Source organism: Eretmochelys imbricata, chromosome 2, assembly GCF_965152235.1.
Source record: "Eretmochelys imbricata isolate rEreImb1 chromosome 2, rEreImb1.hap1, whole genome shotgun sequence".
Classification (NCBI taxonomy): Eukaryota; Metazoa; Chordata; order Testudines; family Cheloniidae; genus Eretmochelys; species Eretmochelys imbricata.
Window position 1 is genome coordinate 179211547 of NC_135573.1, and position 21151 is coordinate 179232697.

The 21151-nt window shown below is 42.4% G+C and overlaps 2 protein-coding genes across 2 annotated transcripts in view; one reads left to right on the forward strand and one right to left on the reverse strand.

The window, feature by feature from the left end:
• Nucleotides 1–7052, reverse strand: part of EPDR1 (ependymin related 1) — a 44131-nt gene extending 37079 nt beyond the window's left edge. The window contains exon 1 of the mRNA XM_077809226.1: nt 6760–7052. Coding sequence (XP_077665352.1) covers nt 6760–7052 — 293 coding nt within the window. The remainder of the gene's footprint in view (nt 1–6759) is intronic.
• A 2918-nt stretch (nt 7053–9970) lies between these two features.
• SFRP4 (secreted frizzled related protein 4) lies at nt 9971–20738 on the forward strand. Its single transcript, XM_077809227.1, has 6 exons — nt 9971–10412; nt 11295–11375; nt 11479–11544; nt 14767–14965; nt 17969–18032; nt 20550–20738. The coding sequence occupies exons 1-6, from the start codon at nt 9971–9973 to the stop codon at nt 20736–20738; spliced, it is 1041 nt and encodes a 346-aa protein (XP_077665353.1).
• The last annotated feature ends 413 nt before the right edge of the window (nt 20739–21151 follow it).

Sequence of the window (21151 nt, forward strand, 5' to 3'; positions counted from 1 at the left end):
TCCCATTGAAATCATGCAACTTCAGTGGGGCTGGGCATTGGCACAAGAGTCCCACAGCATGGAACAGTTTGCAGGATTAAGGCCCATATTTGTAGGATTTAGAAAACATTTTGTTATTTACAATTTAATTAAATCTTTGGTCAGCACTGATTACTGTATCTTAGTTACATTTGATATGAGTAAAGTTTGTATATTGCTGCTCATGAGAAGTGTTACTAACAGTTCTCTAGAGGGTTGCATAGCAGTTTTGTTTGTTTTTGTAGTCAGTGCCTTGGCCTAATTATCTTTCTCTTGCCAATAACAAAACAGAGGTTAGGAGACAGAACTATTTTTTTCAAAAATCTGGAAAATTCCTTTTGATTTTAACTTCTGATGCCTTCAGGATATGACTCACTATGTCCAAAGTAAAATGAAGTTATGATCACACCTTGAGGCCTGATCCAACACCTATTGAAATCCATGAAAATCTTTCCATTGACTTCAGTGGGAATTGGATCAGGCCCTTAGTGGACACTATTGGCACACGTGATAAAATCTCCCTACAATTTTGTATGACAGGAAATCTGCCCACCAGGAATAGTGAAGGTCAGAGGATTGTCTGCAATAAATGAATGGTACTCCTGGGGGAATTCTGCATTACTACGTGTGTGCAGAATTCATGTCCCCTGCAGATTTCTTTGCTTCCCCGCAGAAAAATTACTTCTGATGGGGAACCAAAGGGAAGCCACAAGAGCGGTCACATGCCCCTCCCTGGCAGCACAGGCATGTCAGTTTGGGTGCCTGGAGCAGCTGGTAGAAATGTAAATCACCGCCAGGGGGACATGGGCGGTTGTGCATGTGAGAGAGAGGGACACTGTCCCGCTTGCTCATTATTGCGGCTCATTTGGCATGGAGGGGCTGGGCTTCGGGGTGTTTCTGAGGAGCTAGAAGTGGGACAGGCTCTGTCCCCAAATGCAGATCGTAATGTATACTCCTGGGGGAATTCTGAATGCAGAATTTGCAGAAATTAATGTATGTGCAGAATTTATTTTCCCCCACAAAAACGGGCTGCAGGGCCCTGTGGCTGGGCTCTGGGAAAGAGGAGGTGTGGGTATCTTGGCCGGGGGTCCCTGTGGCTGGGTTCTGAAAGGGAAGGGATTCAGGTGTATTGGCTGGGGGGGGCATGGCTGGGCCCTAGAGAGGGCTTGTGGGTGTCTGGCTCCCCAGCTGGGCTCAGGAGGTGGGGAGGGGGCAGAGAAACAGGAACTGGATTGTCACCGGGGTTTCTTTAACTTTCTACTCCTGGGGGAATTTGTGTGCGTGTTTGTATTGTTAAAGACATACTTGCTGACAGGTATTTTTAAATAAATTACCAAAATAATTGAAACTGGCGTGATTATGTAGTGTTATTTTGACAAATAAAATTTGCAGAATTTGCAGAATTTAAAATTATTGTGAGCAGAATTTTTAATTTTTTGGTGCAGAATGCCCACAGGAATAGAATGGGTAGCACTAATGAAGGGAGGCTTCGACTACACCTGTCTGCCCTGTGCCCAGCTCTATCAGCCCAGACGTAGTTGAATCCAGTCCAAATATGTAAAATATTCAAAAAATATTAAAAAAAAACAGAATCTTCAAATAATACAGCAATATGTTTGTGCAAACATGGGAATATGTGTTGTACAGTTTGCATATCAGAACACAATACAACATCAGATTTTCTAATGCACTTTTCTACACTTGTTTCTGTTTTGAAAAACAACCTAGAACTGATATATGATGAAGAAACTTGTACCTCATAGATCTCCTGAGATCAATTTAAGACATGTATGACAAGGAACAGATCCCAGGAATGAATTACCACCTTTCACGTTTGACCTATCTTATATTTAATACGGTTAAAACTGTTCCTTTTCAAAATATCACTAAAAGAAAACCCCACAATTTCGAAAGGGGAAAGAAAATTTAGATTTAAAACAGGATACAGAATAAGAATGTTGTGACAACCATTCTGACACAGAAAAAGAATTCAGGAGCATGCAGTTTAGAAAGATTTTTAAAATGATTATATGATGCTGGAAAGAATGGAAATTATTAACAAAAAGAGCAAAAATATTATTTTTGTTACATTTTAGTGCACTAAGAACTGTATTAATTGTTAAAGTATCTGTCAATGCATGCAAACAAACAGTACAGTTTGTAAATGTCAAAATTTTTGAAATCATTGGTCTGAAGTTTGGGAGGCCACAGGATGGGGATCAGGTCTCCTGAGGGAAAATCCTAAACCCAGTGAAGTCAATGGGAGTTTTGCTATTGACTTCAATGGAGGCAGGATTTCACCCATATTTCTAGCTCTGCCATTGGTTTTCTGTGTGATCTAGTGTAAGTCACTTAACCTCTGTGATTCATTTTACCCGTCTGTAAAATGAGGTACGGTGAGAATTAATAAGTATTTGAGATATTTGGATGAAGAATGTGACAGAGTACTGGGCAACAGCAGCTGAGCCAGCACACTTATCCAGGATATTAGCTGGTGGCCTGGACTGTAGAGGATGGTGATACAATGCTGCAATGACTGGTAAAACAATAGGCAGAGATGCCGAAGATGCTGCAAAGCTTCCAGCAGTTCCACCATCTGGAGAGGTAAGCTTTACGCGCTGAGCAACAGATGAGCCTGCAGGATCTTAATAAGAGAACAAGCCAACAAACAGCAGCAGCTTTTACTGCAGATGGTGAGTTTTGTAGCAGTGAGCAGCAACTGGGCACCAGCCCTGGGGCTCCGTAAGATGGGCCCTGCGGACAACCCTGATGCATTCCTGGGTACCTTCAAGAGAGTGGCTATGTGTGCAGGCTGGTACAGGGAAACCTGGGCCCTACAGCTAGCCCCTTATTTGACTGGGTAAGCTCAAGTGGCCTCTATGGCCCTGAATGATGAGCAGGCCAGGGATTATGAGGGGGTCAGGTAGCCATCATAGATCAAGTCAGCTTCTTCACTGAGAAATAATGCCACAAAATCAGAGGCGTGAGGTGAAGTGTGTGTGTGTGTGTGTGCGCGCGCGTAGCCCCAGGCATTCATTCAAAACTCGATGGATTTGGCTACCCGTTGGCTCAGGCCAGACACCCAAATGATGGGAGAGATAATGGATGCTCTGGTGCTGGCACAACTCCTTCAGGGCCTCTCCAAGAATATACTGGAATGGGTTAGATGGCTTCAACTGATCTCTTTTGATGCAGCTTCAAAACTGATGGAGAAGTTTGAGGAGGTGGACCTATGAAGGAAAGAGGGTCAACCCTATAAAGTTGGTCTGGAACTAGGGAGGAAATTCAGGGAAACCACAGCTACCAAGGGTGTGGAGATGAAGAAGGAAGAGCCCAGAACTAAGAGCTTCAGCCGGGGTTTGACATGACGTGTTTCCAGTGCAGGCATCAGGGACACATAAAAAGGTGCTGCCCTGTGGCAGAGGTAAACCTGGAAGACCAGGGAAGGTTTAATTGGAAGTGAGTTGGGGGAGTGGACAGACTGCCCCATCCTGTTGTGTTGGGCACCAACTGGAACCCGTTCCCATTAGGAAAAGAAGGTGGTGTTAGGGGGCCACAGGCCAGAAACAGAAAACCCGAGAGGGAAGAAACAGAGCCCAAATGGAAGGGAAAAAACCCTAGATAACAGAGCCTAACTCAGGTGAAAGGGGAGAAAAGGAGAGTCCTCGCAAAAATTGATGGGGAGGGGATAGGAATTAAGGAAGCAGAAATAGTGGAGAAAGACAACCCAAGCTCCAACCCAAGCTCCTGTAGCCCACCACACCACAGCACCAAGGAAAAGCTGCGCAGGTACAGTTCAGAGGTCTGGGAGAGTCCGAGGCCCTGAATAATCAGGGGGATGAGGGAAGTGCTCTCAATCCACCGCCAGACACAGAGGGAGAAAGCACTCCCCTAGGGTGCCCATGATGTGGCGAATTGTGAACTGAAATGGAAGTGTGGGGGGTGTCCTCCCCACACCAAGTGTGATTTCAATGGGTGGGAAATGAGTGGGTACCACAAAGATGACCTAGATGATCAGCCTAAGGACCAAGAGAGACCCACACAGGGTGGCACCTCCAGTAAGTGCAGAAGACAACAGGAAAAGAAAAATCTGACTGTCAGGTAAGACAGGAAGGTGTGTGATGGAGTGCTGGGCAACAACAGCTGAGCCAGTGCTCTGATCGCTGCAACTCCAGTGGGTGGCCCCTGAGCACACGTGACTATGGGAACAGTGCCCAATTGATAGACTGGAATGGACTGGGGAGAGTTAAAAGGCTAATTAACTCATTAGCCCAGAGGGTACAAGAGGCACAGGAAGGAAGTGTGAAGAGAGGAAGAGTGTGAGTGGGAGAGAGAGAGGTTGCCTTGTAGAGTCAGAACCATGAACAATCTCTCCCCTCTGGAGCTGAGAACTCCATGGTACTGTTGGTATGTAGCTGCATCATCCTTAAGTGGTGGAATAGAACACTGTAAATATATTGCATGATATGTTTTACTCGAACAAATGTCTCTGGGCTGTTTGAGGGCTAGGAAGTAGGTAGGAGCGAGTCTGCTCTGCCACAAAGAGCAATACAGAACCCTCTCTCTTCCTTCCCAGTGTTTGATGCAGGATGAGAGCAAAACTGATTACACTTAGTTTGGAAGAGTAAATTGTAAGTTCATTGGGGCAAAGATTTCGTCTTCCTTTATACATGTTCAGCACCTCGTAAATTCCAGGCACTACCACAATACGAATAAGAAAGAACAAAAACAAATGCCAGTTGGAAGTACCAAGGGGAATGAACAAATTTGGTACCTTCATTTTTCCTCATGTGTCTTGACGTAGTGACTGAAATCTTGTTTCGATACCTAGAATTATATTCCACTGAATCAGTGAAAAGGCATTCTCAATTGAAGGCCTCACCTCAGGAATGAGTTTTCCCTAGAGGTCTTCCTGAGTCTGAGTTGGGAAATAATGAAAGGCCTATCGCCACTCATTGAAAAGCACCTAACTCCAGAGCAAGCTGGATTCCATCCAGGCAAGTCACACACCAGTCAAGTGCTGAACACCACCCAATACACTAAAGATGGTTTTGAAAATGAAGTGGTAGCAGGCACCATGTTTGTTGACCTATCAGCATCACTTAAAGCGTCTTACTAAAACATATGTGATGAAATATCACCACCTCCTACGACAACTACAATTTCTATTAGAGAATTAATGTTTTTATGTCAAACTATGTGGAAGCAAAGCCAATGATGGCAACAGAAAAAAAGCCTATAACCGGGGAGTGTATTCTCATCATACTGTTTAACATCTATACCAATGATCAACTAATCCATCTTGACACAAGAAGTTTTATCTCTGCCAACAACCTATGTGTCGCTGCCCAAGCCAAAGGTCTTGGCCGGACAGAAACTGCATTAACACTGCACTGTCTGGTCTCTCAGTCAATTACAAGAACCAATTGCGTGCCCAACCCAGCCAAAATGCTAGTGCGGTGGTTCTCTAAGTGGGGTCTGCGAACCCCTAGGAGTCCATGAGAGTCCTCCAGGGGGTCCGTGAGTCATGTCCAGCTCCAGAGGGTCCACAAGTCCAGTAAGATTCACAAGCTGCCACTGATAAATATAGTAAAGTATATTTATTGAGCATGGACATCAGTCAAGTCCCTGATGGCTCTTTTCCTGTTGCTTGTTACATAAGTATCTGTCACCATGATATGACAGCTCAGTTCACTTAAAAGGCTCTTTCTGGTTTTGCCTTTAACCTCCATATCACCTCCCTCTCCTAAGAAAAAAAATGTAATGGGGGAAGCCCTCTGTCACTATCCACCAGAAATCACCTCATCTCACTGTGCTTACCACCAATCACTGATCAGATCAGTTAAAAACATGATGCCAAATCCTGCTCTCAACTAGGCCAGTGTAAAATCAGAGAAATTTCACTGACTTAAACTAAGTTACTTTTGATTTACACTGGGGTAAGTGATCTGAATCTGATGAAAATGAAAAGGGCAGAATCTGCTGGACCTGTGGGAGTCCAGTTTTGGGGAATGGGTCTAAAGTGAGCTACACAATCTGCCAAATTACAGTGGCTGAAATAAATGATTTATCTGTGACATTCTTTGGGCAGGCTCACAGCACAATGCTAAAGCTGTGGCCTGGGATGCATAAATGATATAATAAGCATGCGGAAGCAGACTGATAAACAAACCCTGGGGAAAATAGGAGGAGGAAGAAATGCATCCCCTGGTTGCAAACTGAGTAAGGTACTGATGGTGGGATGGATGGAATGGAAGCTCTCTCTCTCTCTCTGGGCGTTTATACCACCTTGTCGGTGTGTGGAGGGGGGAGCAAGGGGAAGGGGGCTACAGCCCTTGAACAGGGGACTCTCTGGGACTGTGCTCCCCAGTAGTATTTGTGTAGCCATTTGGGGCGTGTTCCAGTGCCCACTGAAATCAGTGGAAATACTCCCATTGACTTCAACGTGCCCTGACTCGGGCCCAGGGTGCACCTGAAAGCTTTACCGAACCACACCCTGCTCCAGCACCCTCAGGTCCTCTCTCTCCCGCCAACGCCAGCACTGCCCGGCCGCAGGGGGGCGGCGGCGGCGGGGGGTTTGTTTAGAGCAGGTTTGCAGAGGCAGCAGGTCCCTGACGGCCGAGAGGCAGCGTGTGGGATTTCCCGCCCCAAGCCGCCCCTTCCCCAGAAGTGACTGGCTGACAGGCTGCTCTCCCCTCCCCCGTAGGGAGGGGCCACCCCCGTGGAGCTCGCAGCACCTACTTCTTGCAGGGGATGAGCCCCTTTCTCTCCTCCAGGAGCCGGAGGCGCTGGCCGGGGCCGTCGTAAGACACCGCCGCCCTGGTGTTCCTGCCGCTGCTGTGGTCGTACGCCACCGTGCGCCCTTCCCACTGCAGCGGCGCCTGGCACGGGGTGGGCGGCTGCCCCCGCCCAGCGCGGCCCTGCGGGGCGGCCGCCCCCGGAGGCCAGCCCGGCAGGCACAGGAGGCCGCCCAGCAGCAGCAGCAGCCGCCGCCGCAGCCGGGGTTGCCCCAGGCAACCGCCGCCGCGCGCCATCCTCGGTGCCTCCTCTGGTCCGCGCGAGCCCGGTGGGGTGAAGGGGGGAGGGGAGAAAGCCCGGGGCTGCTGAGGCGCTGGAGCGGCCGCCGCTCGCTCGCTCGCTCGCTGGCCCCTTCTGCGTGGCTATGTCCGGCGAAGGCGAAGGCGGGTCTGGCTGACTGCGGCAGCGGCAGGCGCGGAGCCAGGGCCCAGCAAATTCTGCAGCTGGGAGAGAGACAGGAGCGGGTGCGATGCTGAGCAAGGGCGGCTGCTGTTTGATCTCTCTCTCTCTCTCTCCGGCCAGCAGGGGACTGCGGAGGCAGAGTGCCGCCTGCAGCCCGCCGGGCACCAATTATTTAAACAACGGCCACGGTGGGAAAAGCTACACGGGTTTCCTGCCACGGGCATTGCGCATGAGATAGATAGCCCCAATTCTGTAGCTGGATTTTAATACCCGTGCTATAGGAGGGGAGCCATCATCTGATGCCAGTGTCAGAGCTGGGGGGCAGCACATGATACCAATGCCACAGCCGGGAGCTCTGCTCCTGATGTAATACTCTGGCTAGGAATACTGGCTGTTAAGCCTGTATTTGATATCTGTTCCATATACCTCTTTATGTTCAGCCCTGGACGTTTTCTCCTTGAAGGCTTAATTAAGATAAAAAGGAAGCAAACTATATATGTTAATGTCATTGCTCAGTTTACTTATAATGATCACATATTTCTTATTCAGCAAAAAAAGAGGGAAAAAAGGACAATATGTGCTTTAAAATACATTCATGCTCGTGCTCCATATATAAACCAGAATAGGAAAGTAGACACTTTTCAGCAAGGAGCAAAGTGGCCACTTGTTTGGGAAGCTGATGATTTGCTTGCTTTCCATTTGGACTCTATATTTTGTGCTCTGTCTTTGACAGGAGCTTCTGTGATGTGGAATTTGACTGTGAGCAGATCTGATCACTTTTTCCTCTGTGTTCTGTGCGTGTGTACGGTCAAGGGTTCCTATGCCGCGGTGAAAGCACGTATTTGAGCATACAATTTTGCTGCTCCCCAAATTCCTACTAGTCTCAAAGCAGAGCTACTAAGCGAAGGACTGGAAGCTGCAACCAGTTTTATCATATCGACATATATTCGTGTCCATTTGTTGTGTGTTTGGGGCTCATGGAGGAAGGGAGTTGAAGAATGATCTGCTTAGAGAGACCTGTCTAAAATGTTGCTTTTGAGGGAAAACATTTCACTTTCCCTGGCATCTGCTCTCCAATGGCTAATAGGATCACCCCCTTTCCCCCAAACATACCCGTTCTTCCCCCATTTGCCTTGGAGAGCCCTTGGCCTAAGTTTGCTGTCTCCTCCTGAGCAGTTTCCTAGAAAAGAGGGGGAGAGACTAACATAGGCAACATAAAGCACACACAGGGAACTAGAAGGGAGGGCGCTGCTGCTGCTACAAACAGGAAAGCACATCAACCTGAGTTTACTGCAAATGCATCCTACAAAAGAATCTTAATGAGGGGATGGGAAATTGCTACCCTAGGAGGGCCACAGTCTGCCTTCAGTTACATCCCCGCTATGCCAGTGACTGCAATATGCCATTGTTCTCATTGGAGTTGCACAGTTGAACTGAGGGCAGAATTTGGTCCCTGATAATCAAGGATGAAATGCAACTCTTTTAATAAATTGTAAATCCGGAGCAATTCCAGTGAACACTCTGGGGTTACTCCTGAATTACACCGATGTAAAAGTAGAATGTAGTCAAATGAAAGCCTCGGCGTTCAGACTACTGAAAGGGACAAAACGACTCGAATGTGAACGGTCTGCACTGTTTTCTAAAACTCTGGCGGCTGCTGGTTTGTGACACAAAGTGCTTTTGAAAAACTTTAAATAATAGATCTTCCCCTCGCACCGATTCCTTTGCTGATCCGATTTATGGGGAGATTGTACGAAGGCGAAGTGGGTAGCTAATGGGATTTCTAATAGCAGGTGCAACACGACTATTGGAGCTGTGCACTGAGGTTCACTCGAGGCTCGGATTGGCTGCAGCTGCTGCCCCATCCAAGATCGTTTCCAGAAAAAGTAATTAACCAGTTTGTATATTTCTTTTTTTTGTTTGTTTGTTTGTTTTGTTTTTTGATGTTGTTGTAAAGTCTAAGTTTCACATGCTGTATCTACCTCTGGAGCCATTGTAGTAACTGCGTAACCACCTACAGGCGACAGAAATAATAACAGCGTTTTTTAAAAAGCTGCAAAAGTTTCTGTGCTTTGTCACTGAAAATGTAGGAAAAGGGCATAAAGTTCAGAACTGCTTAAAAGAGTACCGTCCTTGCTCCTATTGAACTTCCCCTCCTTGTCTCTTAATTCTGCCAGTGAATTTGCAGACCGAGGTAGATGAGGGAGGCGGGTTTTTTTCTCTCTCTCGTCTTGAGAGAATTTATTGCACAGATCAACACTGAATGGCTTGCTGAAATTTATCTTGAGGCGCAATGAGAAATTTAGTGATGTCGCCCTGGGATTAAACCGAGTGGAGGTGATGTCACCCTGTCTGAAAAGAAAAACAAACATACACACACCCCAAACGAATGATGCTGCCAAGAAGAAAGACCAACCCCCACGTCACTTGTGGCACTGGTATAAATATGGCCCTGCAATTTCCATGGCTGTCTGTAAAGCTCAGATCGTTTGAACTTTGGAACAAGAGAGAAGCTCTGTGTCTTTTAGCACTGAGGCACAAGGAGCTATAGAAGTTCATCTTTGCCTGTGGTTTTTATGTGCCAAAGTGATAGGGAAGAACTGGGATAGACCAGCATCTCTTTAGCCCTTTCCACTGAAAGCTGAATGAGCGACAGGATCAGCCTGTGAGACTGATTACCCAAGACTTCGGGAGAGGAAGCCGAGAGTCTCCGGAGCGCCAGACTTTAGTCCCGCAGCTAAAGGCTGGGAAAATGCTAGCAACCTTGGCAGCGCTCTTTCTGTGGCTCCGGGTCAGCACAGGGGTGCATGGTGCTCCCTGCGAGGCTGTGCGCATCCCCATGTGCAAGACCATGCCCTGGAACATCACCAGGATGCCCAATCACCTGCACCACAGTACCCAGGAGAATGCCATCCTGGCCATCGAGCAGTATCAGGAGCTGGTGGACATCAGCTGCAGCCAGGTGCTCAGCTTCTTCCTGTGCGCCATGTATGCCCCTATCTGCACCCTGGAGTTCCTCCACGACCCCATCAAACCCTGCAAATCTGTGTGCCAAAGAGCCCGCGATGGATGCGAGCCCATCATGAAGAGGTACAACCACAGCTGGCCCGAAAGCCTGGCTTGCGATGACCTGCCTGTGTATGACCGAGGGGTCTGCATATCTCCTGAAGCCATAGTCACCGATGTCCCTGAAGGTGAGGAGGGACCCCCCCCCCAGGGGGCGTGTGTGTGTGCGTGGTGGGAGGGGGACGGATACACAAAGGCAGGGCTCATGGAGTAAAGAACCTTGATTATAAGGTGGCAATTTTGAATTCAGATTTGTGCCCTTCTTCACCAAGTCTCTGGAAAGCAGAAAGCTTTAGTTAAGTGGGTCCCAAAAGCACAGAGCTCCAGAAGCTCCAGCACTGTGTAGGCAATCTGTCTCTCAAATATAACACAGAGACAGGTTTTGGCGAGGATTGCAACTACTCTCTCGGGTAGTTAAAATATTTGTCTTTTTTTTAAAAAAGGCTTCTCAGCAACAAACAAACAAACCCAAACAAGAAGAGATTGAATTTCCTATGGGCAGGCAGCTTTTCTGAGAACACTGAAAAGCCAATCAGGGCAGAAGGACTCCAATATCCTCTCCAAATCTCACTGGTGTTACTAGTCAAAACGAGAGAGGATTTAGAGTTAGGCATAAGTAAACATTTAATAGTGATGTTTAAGCATGCCTTTCAACTGTGAGTGTCAAATTGGCAGTGCACTACACAAAATTAGGCTTTTGGCCATGAAGCGAACTAGCAATCATACAATTATATATTGCAGATCTTATTCCCTTCTTTAAAACCATTTACAGTGCTGTTAAAAAAAACAAGTGTCAGACCTGATGCAGACATATTTTCAAAAATATAGTGAATCTGTTGTTTTTAGGACAGATTAACTATTTTAAATGCTCCACAAGATGTGTGTGCTGGAGAAGTGATTCGGAGATATCAGAGATGATTTTTTTTTCCCCGTATCTTCTTGTGTTCATTTCTTTTCGGTAGCAGAAACCACGTTCTTCGCAAATCTTATTTTGTATGTTTTTTAAATAGATGTGAAGTGGATGGATTTTACTCAAGATGTAATGGTCCAAGAAAAACCTCATGAGTCTAACTGCAAGAATCTAAACCATGGTGCGTCTTCGTAAGGGTCGCCCTTTATTTCTCTCGAAAATAATTCTGTAATTGACATTAATTTGTAATTTTTCCTTATGATCTTGGGTTTTTTTCTTTGAAGCTCGATGCAAGTGCCGGAAGATAAAGCCTACCCTGACAACGTACCTGACCAAAAACTACAGCTACAGTAAGTCAACCAGTGAAATAATCTCATTTTCAACTCTTGGCAAAATTTCTCTATAATCGCACTATCTTCCAGTTCCCTTCCCCTGCTTCTTTTGGTATTATCAAATTATTATAGCTCCTCTGCTTGTAATCCATGACAAGCCACAGCGTAGGTTTTAAGGTTAAATCAATACATGAATCATAAAGAAGCAGTTTTATCTGGCACTTTAAACGATGTTGCTCCCGAATCCTTGTTTTCCCGAAAAACAAGAAGAAACAAATATCTAAAGTTAACGTAGTCATTAAAATCACAAACTTGTTGTAGTGTTTTTAGAATACAGACCGGTCTAACACAACTTAGTGGGACAGATTGTTTAGCAAAAATGGAGAGGGTCATGTGAGCTGTTTCTAAATTTTCCTGACGTTGTTTAACGCGACTCAGTCTAGTGACAAGTCACAAAATAGCTGGAGATCCTATGACTTGCCATTTTTATTTTCAAAAAGAAAAGGAGTACTTGTGGCACCTTAGAGACTAACCAATTTATTTGAGCATGAGCTTTCGTGAGCTACAGCTCACTTCGAAGTGAGCTGTAGCTCACGAAAGCTCATGCTCAAATAAATTGGTTAGTCTCTAAGGTGCCACAAGTACTCCTTTTCTTTTTGCGAATACAGACTAACACGGCTGTTACTCTGAAACCTGTCATTTTTATTTTGCTATTTCAGCTGGAACAAATTGGAATCTTGATTGATCAAGTAAGCACTACTGTGCAGTTCTCACTCGATGAAATGAGTTCATGTGAAAACACTGAAATTGGAGAGACATGAAAAGCCTAAAAAGCAACTTTTTTGTTTTATTTAATCACAAATTAAGTCATAGAATACTTACTATATTTTGCATACTAGCCATTAGAGTGCAATGGCCAGATCCTTAACTTATGTGAATTTTCATAGCTCTATTGAGGTCTATGGAGCTGTGACAACATACGCCAGCTGAGATCTAGCCCGTGGGTTTTATTGTACATTGTATGGCATTTTGACAAGTGCCCAGCCACAAAAAGGATTTCTGACCAGAGGAACTCAAAATATTTATTTATAATTTAGTTCTTCTTTCAATAACAAGTCTGTAAGATTAAGAGTGAATGCAAAGTGAGCTGTGAGTTTAATATGTAATATTATGGTTTATTGCAGTTTACAGTGACTGTTTCTGGGAGGATATTATTTTAATTTTCTTATTTTAAGCAATGGATAGGAAGTTTAAAAAAACTTATATTCAATATCAAATTAAAACAAAAATGTTTGGGTACGTGCTTAAGTCTTTGTTGTTAAATAATCCTTTAATTCAAATTTAGTTTGCTATTAGCAAGACAGTTGTGATATTAACCTTACAAAGCAAACTGCAAACACATTTCTTTTAAATTGTTGCATTCTGATGCACTTATATGAAACATTAATATTTTCTAATATCTAATTTCCTAATCTCTCTCTCTCTACAACACACACTATCATTTGGTGGAACACTGAGATTCTGCATTGTGTAATATATACATACATCTGTACTCTGTGTGTGCATATAAATATATATGGTAACTTAAAATGTCTGTATTCTGAAATAGAATTTTTTAAATCATGTTTGGCCCAATCCTGTTTCCATTGACTTCAACAGGAGTGTTGCTGAAGAAAGATGCCGCTACTGGTCCTACATTTAAAAGAGCTGAAAACACTGCATTCCATTGACGACATTTGTATTCAAGATTTTAGCTTTGAGATGCAGGGCCTTGTTCTGCCCTCAGTGAAATCAATAGGAGAGTTACCATTTGAAGTGGGCTGGGGAGATAAAGTGGGAGAAAAGTTGAAGTACAAATCCAGTTTTTGCTAGAAATCCCCTTTAAATAGTATATACAGTTAACCAGTAATTTGTAATGAAAGAGGTGCTGGGGCTCAAGCAATTTTTTTTAATATTCATAACTGATGCAGCAAGCCCAGAGGTGCTGGGGCTGTGAACTGCCAAGCCTAGAGGTGCCGGGACTGAGCACTGGCAAGTCCTGGCACAAATTAAGCACTGCAACTAACGCATTCTTCCAGTTGATTGGGGGGTACTGTTTAGTTGTAAATACAAAAGAATCACTGATGGTTATCTGGGTTTAGCTATGATATTATAGCTTATTTTGTAAACAGTTCCCAACAACAATCATATTTTATAGTACGTCTGTATGAAGTCTTCAGCTTTTTAATTGTAAAGCAAATTTCCAACTAAAAATTCATGTAAAGATTATGGGTAGACATTTTCAAAAGCATTTAAGTTACATAGGACCCCAAATCCATAATGTTTCAGTAACTTTTGAAAATGGGACATAGACTGTTAACTCACTTAAATGCTTTTGAAAATGTCACCAATATCCCTAAAACACTATGTGGATGCTACAGATTTTGTTATAGTTACTGTTAACACAGATAGCACAGATTGTTATAGCTACTGTTCTCAATAGATATTATTCCTCCTTTATGTGAAACCTTGCTATATTTCTAGAATTTGCAAGTTATTAATGTTATTTATTGGAGATGGAATAAAAAATGTTACAAAAGAAAGTGGAGACACTGCTCAGGTACAGGATGCGCCGCTGATGAGGTGTGTCCTTTGAGACTAATGAGTGGTCCTTTCTTAAATCCACATAGGTGTATAGTTTTCTTCAGGATGTTTAGCATTCCAGAGTCCAAATACAATCTTAATTTCTCCTTTATATAGTCAGGTAACAAGAGTCAATGGATATTGTATTTGGGTCTCTATTCTGGGTAAAATCCACAGTTGAGATACCACTTTTAAAACAGTTTCTCAAAGACTTTTATTTGAAGGAAGACTATAAACTATATACATTGTGAAAACCTTAGCCTATTAATTTTTCAGCTTTTCATTTAAAATCAATGTTTTTTTTTACAGTATGTTTGACGTAATTAATTTACACCTGGAAAATGTATCCAGTTTTTAGATGTAATCTAGACATCAGTAGTTTAAATGGTTTATTATTTAAAACAGTGTGGATTTCATGGTAATTCTTTGACAAATATTTATTTGTCATTTGTCATTTATATTTATGACAAATACCATTTCATGGTAAATCTTTATGACAAATATTTTTAGCTAATCATAACAACATGTAAGGAGTGAAAAAACAACTTTTACTCATATTAATAGTTCTTATTAATTTACATTATAATTTTCTTTGCCTATATATTTTCCTACTTGCAGTTATTCATGCTAAAGTAAAGGGTGTAGAGAGAGGTAGCTGCAATGAAATAACTACAGTGGTTGAAGTGAAAGAGATACTTAAATCTTCAGTGCCCATTCCTCGGTCTCAAGTGCCTCTTCTTACTAATTCATCCTGCCAGTGTCCACATCTTCTCCCAAATCAAGATGTTCTCATTATGTGTTATGAATGGCATTCAAGGTAAGCAATTACAATGCAGTGCAGAAATGTACTGTAGTCAAGCTTAATAGAAAGCAGGCAAGCAAGCAAGCAAGCAAGAAAAGGCCATTTTCTCTGTTCAGAAGCACATGTGAACCTAGTGCTGAGTTTAATTCCCCTGATTAGTATCCCATATACAGTTCAGGGGAAAATATATAAATATTCTATTACTTTTACAAGACCATGGCTTCAGGTAACAACATTAACATTTCAAAATTCACTTACACATTTCATAAGCAACCTGAACTCTGACCTACAACACATACTTACAAACTTTGATGTGTACATGGAAAGGAGACTCAGATGTGTAGCATGGTAAAATGTGGCCACCGCAACTTTATTTGAAATTATTACCCCTCTGGGCTAACCACCCCAAACTACCCAGCAGGAATCAGAGAGAAAACCAGTGAAAGATCACCATCTGCTTTTTTATTACTGTGGAAAACGAAACTAATCACCAAATATGTTGTGAATGATTTGGAAAGGTTATTGAGGTTTTTATTTTCATATGCTCTGCTAAAATGGATTTGAAAAAACTGTTATATGTTTCCTGTTGAACTCAGTTGTATATAAACAGAAGGTTTTGAGTTACAGTGGCTTTTTACAATGTCAGAAGTCACAACTGATAAAATCCTGTCTCCCTTGAAGTTGATGGCAAACACCTATTGATTTCAATGGGACCAGGATTTCACCCAATAACTAGTTTTGAGCTGAAGTGACATCAGCACTGAAGGAAATATCACATTGTGGTTTCATTCATAATGATTTCCCCTTCAGATTAATGATACTATTTTTTTCTATAATCAATACTAGAGGAGGGAAGGAGTGGTCTATAATATTGGCCAGATTCTCCACTGCGTTGTTATCTGTTTAGTCATTTACATCTGTGCAAAGCTCTGCATGGTACCATTTTATACTCACTTTGCACTGTGTACATGACTACCTGGGGTGCAAGACAGTGGAGAATCAGGCCCTATATTAGGTAGTGCAGATGCCCGATTAGCAGTTAAATGTCATATGGAATCAGGCATATTTATATCAATGTTTTGCTTTCTTCAGCTGATTAATGCGTGCATCTTAATTGATATCTGCAAAGTCTGGAAAATTATTGCAGGATTGCATTGCCTCGACTACTCAATAGGTTTAAGGTCTGATATCTCATGATCAATGAGGGTCTGAAATGTGTGCTTTATAGCATGGAGGTTTGGAAATCCCAGCCTCCCAGTGAGACAACAACACATGATTCTAGATTGTGAGATATCAGACCTTAAAACTGTGATGATATGATTTTTAGATTAAATTATTTTAAGCTTTTGTTAGAGGCTTCCGACATTCTGTAGTTACAATTTTATATTTCTCATTCTGCGGCCTGTACTATAGCTCTCTTGTACTATGGCCAGCTAACTTTACAGGGGAAAAAAATGCAAATACTAGTAGCTGAAAGCTTGTGCTGTCACATGGGTGTGGCATTTAGGTCAAGTAGTCCACCATCTGTGTGCAGTCTCCCTCATACACCCAATGAAATTGTTGCATGCAAATTAGCGGCTGCTGATTGGTTGAGTTACGTCTGCTATCATAATACTCTAGGACTCTTGGCATGGCATAAATACATGCCTTACTATGGCTGTACACTGCATGGCTGTAATTCATAAAGTCAGTGTGGCTGAGAGCTTAAACACTGATGGGTAACAGACAGCAAATCCCAGTGATGATTGAACCTGGAGATCAGGGCTTAAATTCAGCTGGAGCTGTCCAGAGTGGAACTCCGGTTAATGTTTTCAACCCCCCCTGGAGTGTTTATTGCATGTTGGGCTGGGGTGTGTGCAGGGTCCTGGAAATACTTTGTAAGAATTTAAGCCCTGCTGGGGATATTCTGAAAAAGAGCTGTCAACCATGCTTATAGCTGTTTCCATTACTTCACATTGACTCAACAGACATTCTAGGCTTCAGAGTGACATGCAGTTATGCAAGACAAACAAAATGTAAGATTGGACAGTGTGGTATAAAGTTTTTATACCTGCATAACTCATTTGTGGTTAGGGACATGGGAGTATTAATATTGTTCTACTGGATCAAACCAGTGGGCCCATCTAGTCTATTATTCTATGTCTGATAGTGGCCTCTACCAGCTGCTTCAGAGGTTTATGTTTCTCATGAGTAATACAATTGTCATAAATAAGTGCCAATGAAATCTTTATACCACAGTGTATAATCATGTGTACTCTTTCTCCTGTGACATTTCCCAGCTGGAGTTACAGCAGAAGCCCCTCTATGTCACTGTGCGATAGGGCCACTGGAGCCCCATAAGTTCAGATCCCCGACCTGCTCCCTCTACCCCGGCCTTTCCTCTACCCCAACCCACCATGGCCCTTGGCTGCAGCCTGTGTTGGACCAGCATAGAGACCCTCTCTGTCTGACAGTGGGGGGTATGGAGGCATACAGTTTCTGCCCAGCAATTGTTCCAGTGAGAGACTGAAACGATTGGGCCTTGTGCTGTCCTTCACGATACAGATATAGTTAGACAGAGAGAGAGATTAATTAAATGGAGTGTCATGGGACATGCTACCCAACCCATCATTCTTCTTTATACCTGGTGAAGCTGGGGTATCTTTCACCTACAGCACTATGGCAGGTAAGGACACAGATTCTGAAGTGTTTCATAGGCACCAGCACAATGCCTATGTTGTATGGGTTGCAAACATGTCAGGGAAATCTTGATATTTTTTAAAACAGTGTTTTCATTAGAATTTAAAAATTAATAATGGAAACATTTCTGTTGGTCTTAGGTTTGCAAAAGTTTATTTGTGGAAAACTTAAATTTGGGATCATTTTGACCTGACTGGTTCCCTTTGGAAAATATTTTTTGTCTAAGGTAAATCAACTGGAATGATGACTAAGCATATAAAATCAGGGATCATATCTTTTAGATACCTTGTATATAGGAAACTAGCTATAGCTCACATTTTTATCTTTTAAAAATTTTAGGTTGATGCTTCTTGATGGATGTTTAGTTGAAAAATGGAAAGATCAGCTAGATAAAAGATATAAGGTAAATATAACCAATTAAAGTAATTCTTACATTCTTAATAAAAAGTCAGCCATCAAAATCTATGTGAGCACCTAAATAAATGACCTGAATTTCAGAGATATTGAGCCAGCACCACTGTAAGTCGGACTTCTATTTAGATGACTAAATGTACATTTAAGTGTGTAAGTTTGAATATTTTGGCCTTAAATTTTGGAGAGGGTTTCTCATGATGAGACATTTATATGTTTATAATTTTCTTAGAAGAAAACAATTTTTACAACAAACATCTATGAACATTTAATCATAAACATTTAACAAAAATCTAAAATATTTTGAATATGTAAATGTTTTATGTTAGTGTTCTTTTCTTAAACACTGATTTGTTACAACAATGAACTTGTGAATTATTTTCATAGAGTTGCTAATGCATTAACCTGTGAATGATAACCTATCGTTGTTAACGTTTCAGAGTAGCATCCGTGTTAGTCTGTATTCGCAAAAAGAAAAGGAGTACTTGTGGCACCTTAGAGACTAACCAATTTATTTGAGCATAAGCTTTCGTGAGCTACAGCTCACTTCATCGGATGCATGTAGCTCACGAAAGCTTATGCTCAAATAAATTGGTTAGTTTCTAAGGTGCCACAAGTACTCCTTTTCTTTTTTCTATCATTGTTAAGTATACAGTGCTCATTACAAAGTGAATATGAGAGTGAGGCCAAATCCTATTGCACGGAATAAAGCCAATGTAAACAGGCTTTGATCCATTTAGAAACATTGCAGGACTGAGGCATGGAATCCTATGCACTAAGGTCCCACGCAAAGTCTACTGAACTTATTGGGAGTCACCCCATTGATTTCAATGGGTTGCAGACTGGACCTTAACTGGCCTGGATGCCTGTGCAGCTACATTGTACCTCCTTCTGCATGGGGAGGAGGAGTAGACATAGCGCACTTCTCCCTGACTTTACAAGGTCACTGACCACCACCACCACCAACCCCCGGCCTGCTCACAAATCTTCCTGTAAGTCCCAGGGCAGAGATCCACCATGGACAGGGTGTTATGGAGTCCTGATTCAGCTGTGCTCAGCATGGAGCCTGAGCACATTAGCAATTGGAGGCAGGGTTTGTTTGCCTCTTAGTTCTGAAAAAAGTTTGCAAAGAATTAAATAATGGGCTGAGATCATACTATTTTTATTTTTTTTTTTTTTTTTGCTTTTAATTATTGGCTGGCTGGAGAATGCCAGGGAGGAGAGAAAGAAGGCTCATTTTTCCCTAAAGAAGTTTTTAAGCTACAAATCAACTCTTTGCTGCAGCTGTGTGTCTGCTACATTTTATTATTCTTTTTATCCAGTCCTTTGACTATAAACTACCTATGAAATGGGGAAACACACTTTTAAAAAGAGTTAAAAAAAAGAAATGGGGGAAAAAGTAAAACTAGATTATAATAGCAATAAGGCAGCACAGGCTGTGATTTATGGAACCATTACCATGTGACTTGGGCATTTGAAAACACTCAGCCTTTAACCTCATGCCTCCTCTCTGGCTCATGGTGTGATTTAATGGCCTTCAGATAGCACCTTTGTCATGTCTGACTACATAATTAGACATCTCAAAACCTGCTTAAACAATAATTTATAGACCGCTACAGGTTTTATGGATATCTTACAAGTTGTGGTGCTTATTCACTGTATTTTGTTCAGTGATTAGTATGTTTTTGTCCACAGTACAGGAAATAATCACCTTTTAAACCTGTTGCTTTTAAATATAAGCCTAAGTACTAACTGGTATTTTTGATTTTGTTTAATGGGCTGTGTGCGGTTGTTGTTGAATCACACAAGACTCTCTGCCACTCTGCAACACTTCACAGGGCTGATGCTTTATATTTTGTCACCCTAGGCAAAACCGCACAAACTTTGTCCTTCACAGGTGTCACATTGTACCCCTAAAAATTCAGTGGCTTAGGTGGCCATCTAGCTGTCCTATTCCTAACATCAGCCCTGTTATTTCTAGTCTAGTGAAAAGATTAATCCATAAATTAAATATAGCTTTCCTATATGGGGATATGTTTACATATATATATATACACATGTACACACACACACTTTTAAAGGATAGACTGCTCTCTACTTAGGCGAAACACTAGGCCAAGTAGGCGTGTTCTGTAAGTCATTTAGTAGTGGTCCTGCAAAGGTTATGCACATACAGACCCTTATGCCCACTGACTTCACTGAAGTCCCAAGAAGTTGTTAGGTTTTGCATGTGTAGATCCCTTTGCAGGATAAGGGCCATAGTATGCAGCTATCTATTGCACCAGTTTCATTGACAATATCACTGAATCAATGGGAATTTTGACTGCACCAGGAATACAGGTCCAGGCTGTTACTGTAGACATCGGTGACATACTGACAGTAAGTAGAGTAAAATATTAAGCTACTGAGAGCTACATTAGAGTTCACAGTTTACGTTAGCTTTTATGAATTAACTCAGAATGCGCTAACATTTCTTTCTAAGTGTTTTGTTTTGAAATTATTTCCCTAGAGGTGGGAACAGAGACTGCAAGAACAAAAGGTGCGAACAGCCCATGATAAAAATCAAAACGTTGGACGCACTGGTCGGAGTGGTGCACCAAAACTGAACACTAAGAACACCAGCCCAGTGCTGAGGACCCCCAAAAAGACCACTAAAATAAGAAATGACCAGAAAGAAGCAACCCCCCAAAAAGTATGAGTTATGAATTTCCCTAAGGGAAGACTTTCTTGCATGATGAGGGTCACAAGCTGGCTTGAGTGGCATGTGTATTACTACAGAACTCATCAACTGCGGTATTCTGCATAGACATTTTTTGTAGCACTTTACTTTTAAATGTTTGCTTTTTATTTTAAGCCACTGCAAACCATAGATTGTAGGTTTGCACTGATGTGTGGAAATATTAAAGCTGATTGATGGCGCTTATCATATTCAGAGCAGTCGAACGCATAGTTTACTAATAAGCATTGGGATGTGCATTATCCAATTTTTTTGTGTGTGTGCCATAAATACGCTTTCACTATTAGTGTTTGAACTGTGTGTGTTTGTGTAGCAAAACCACATCAAACGGAAACATTTAATTTTTTTATTGTACTTCAGGCTGGCTTCTGTTG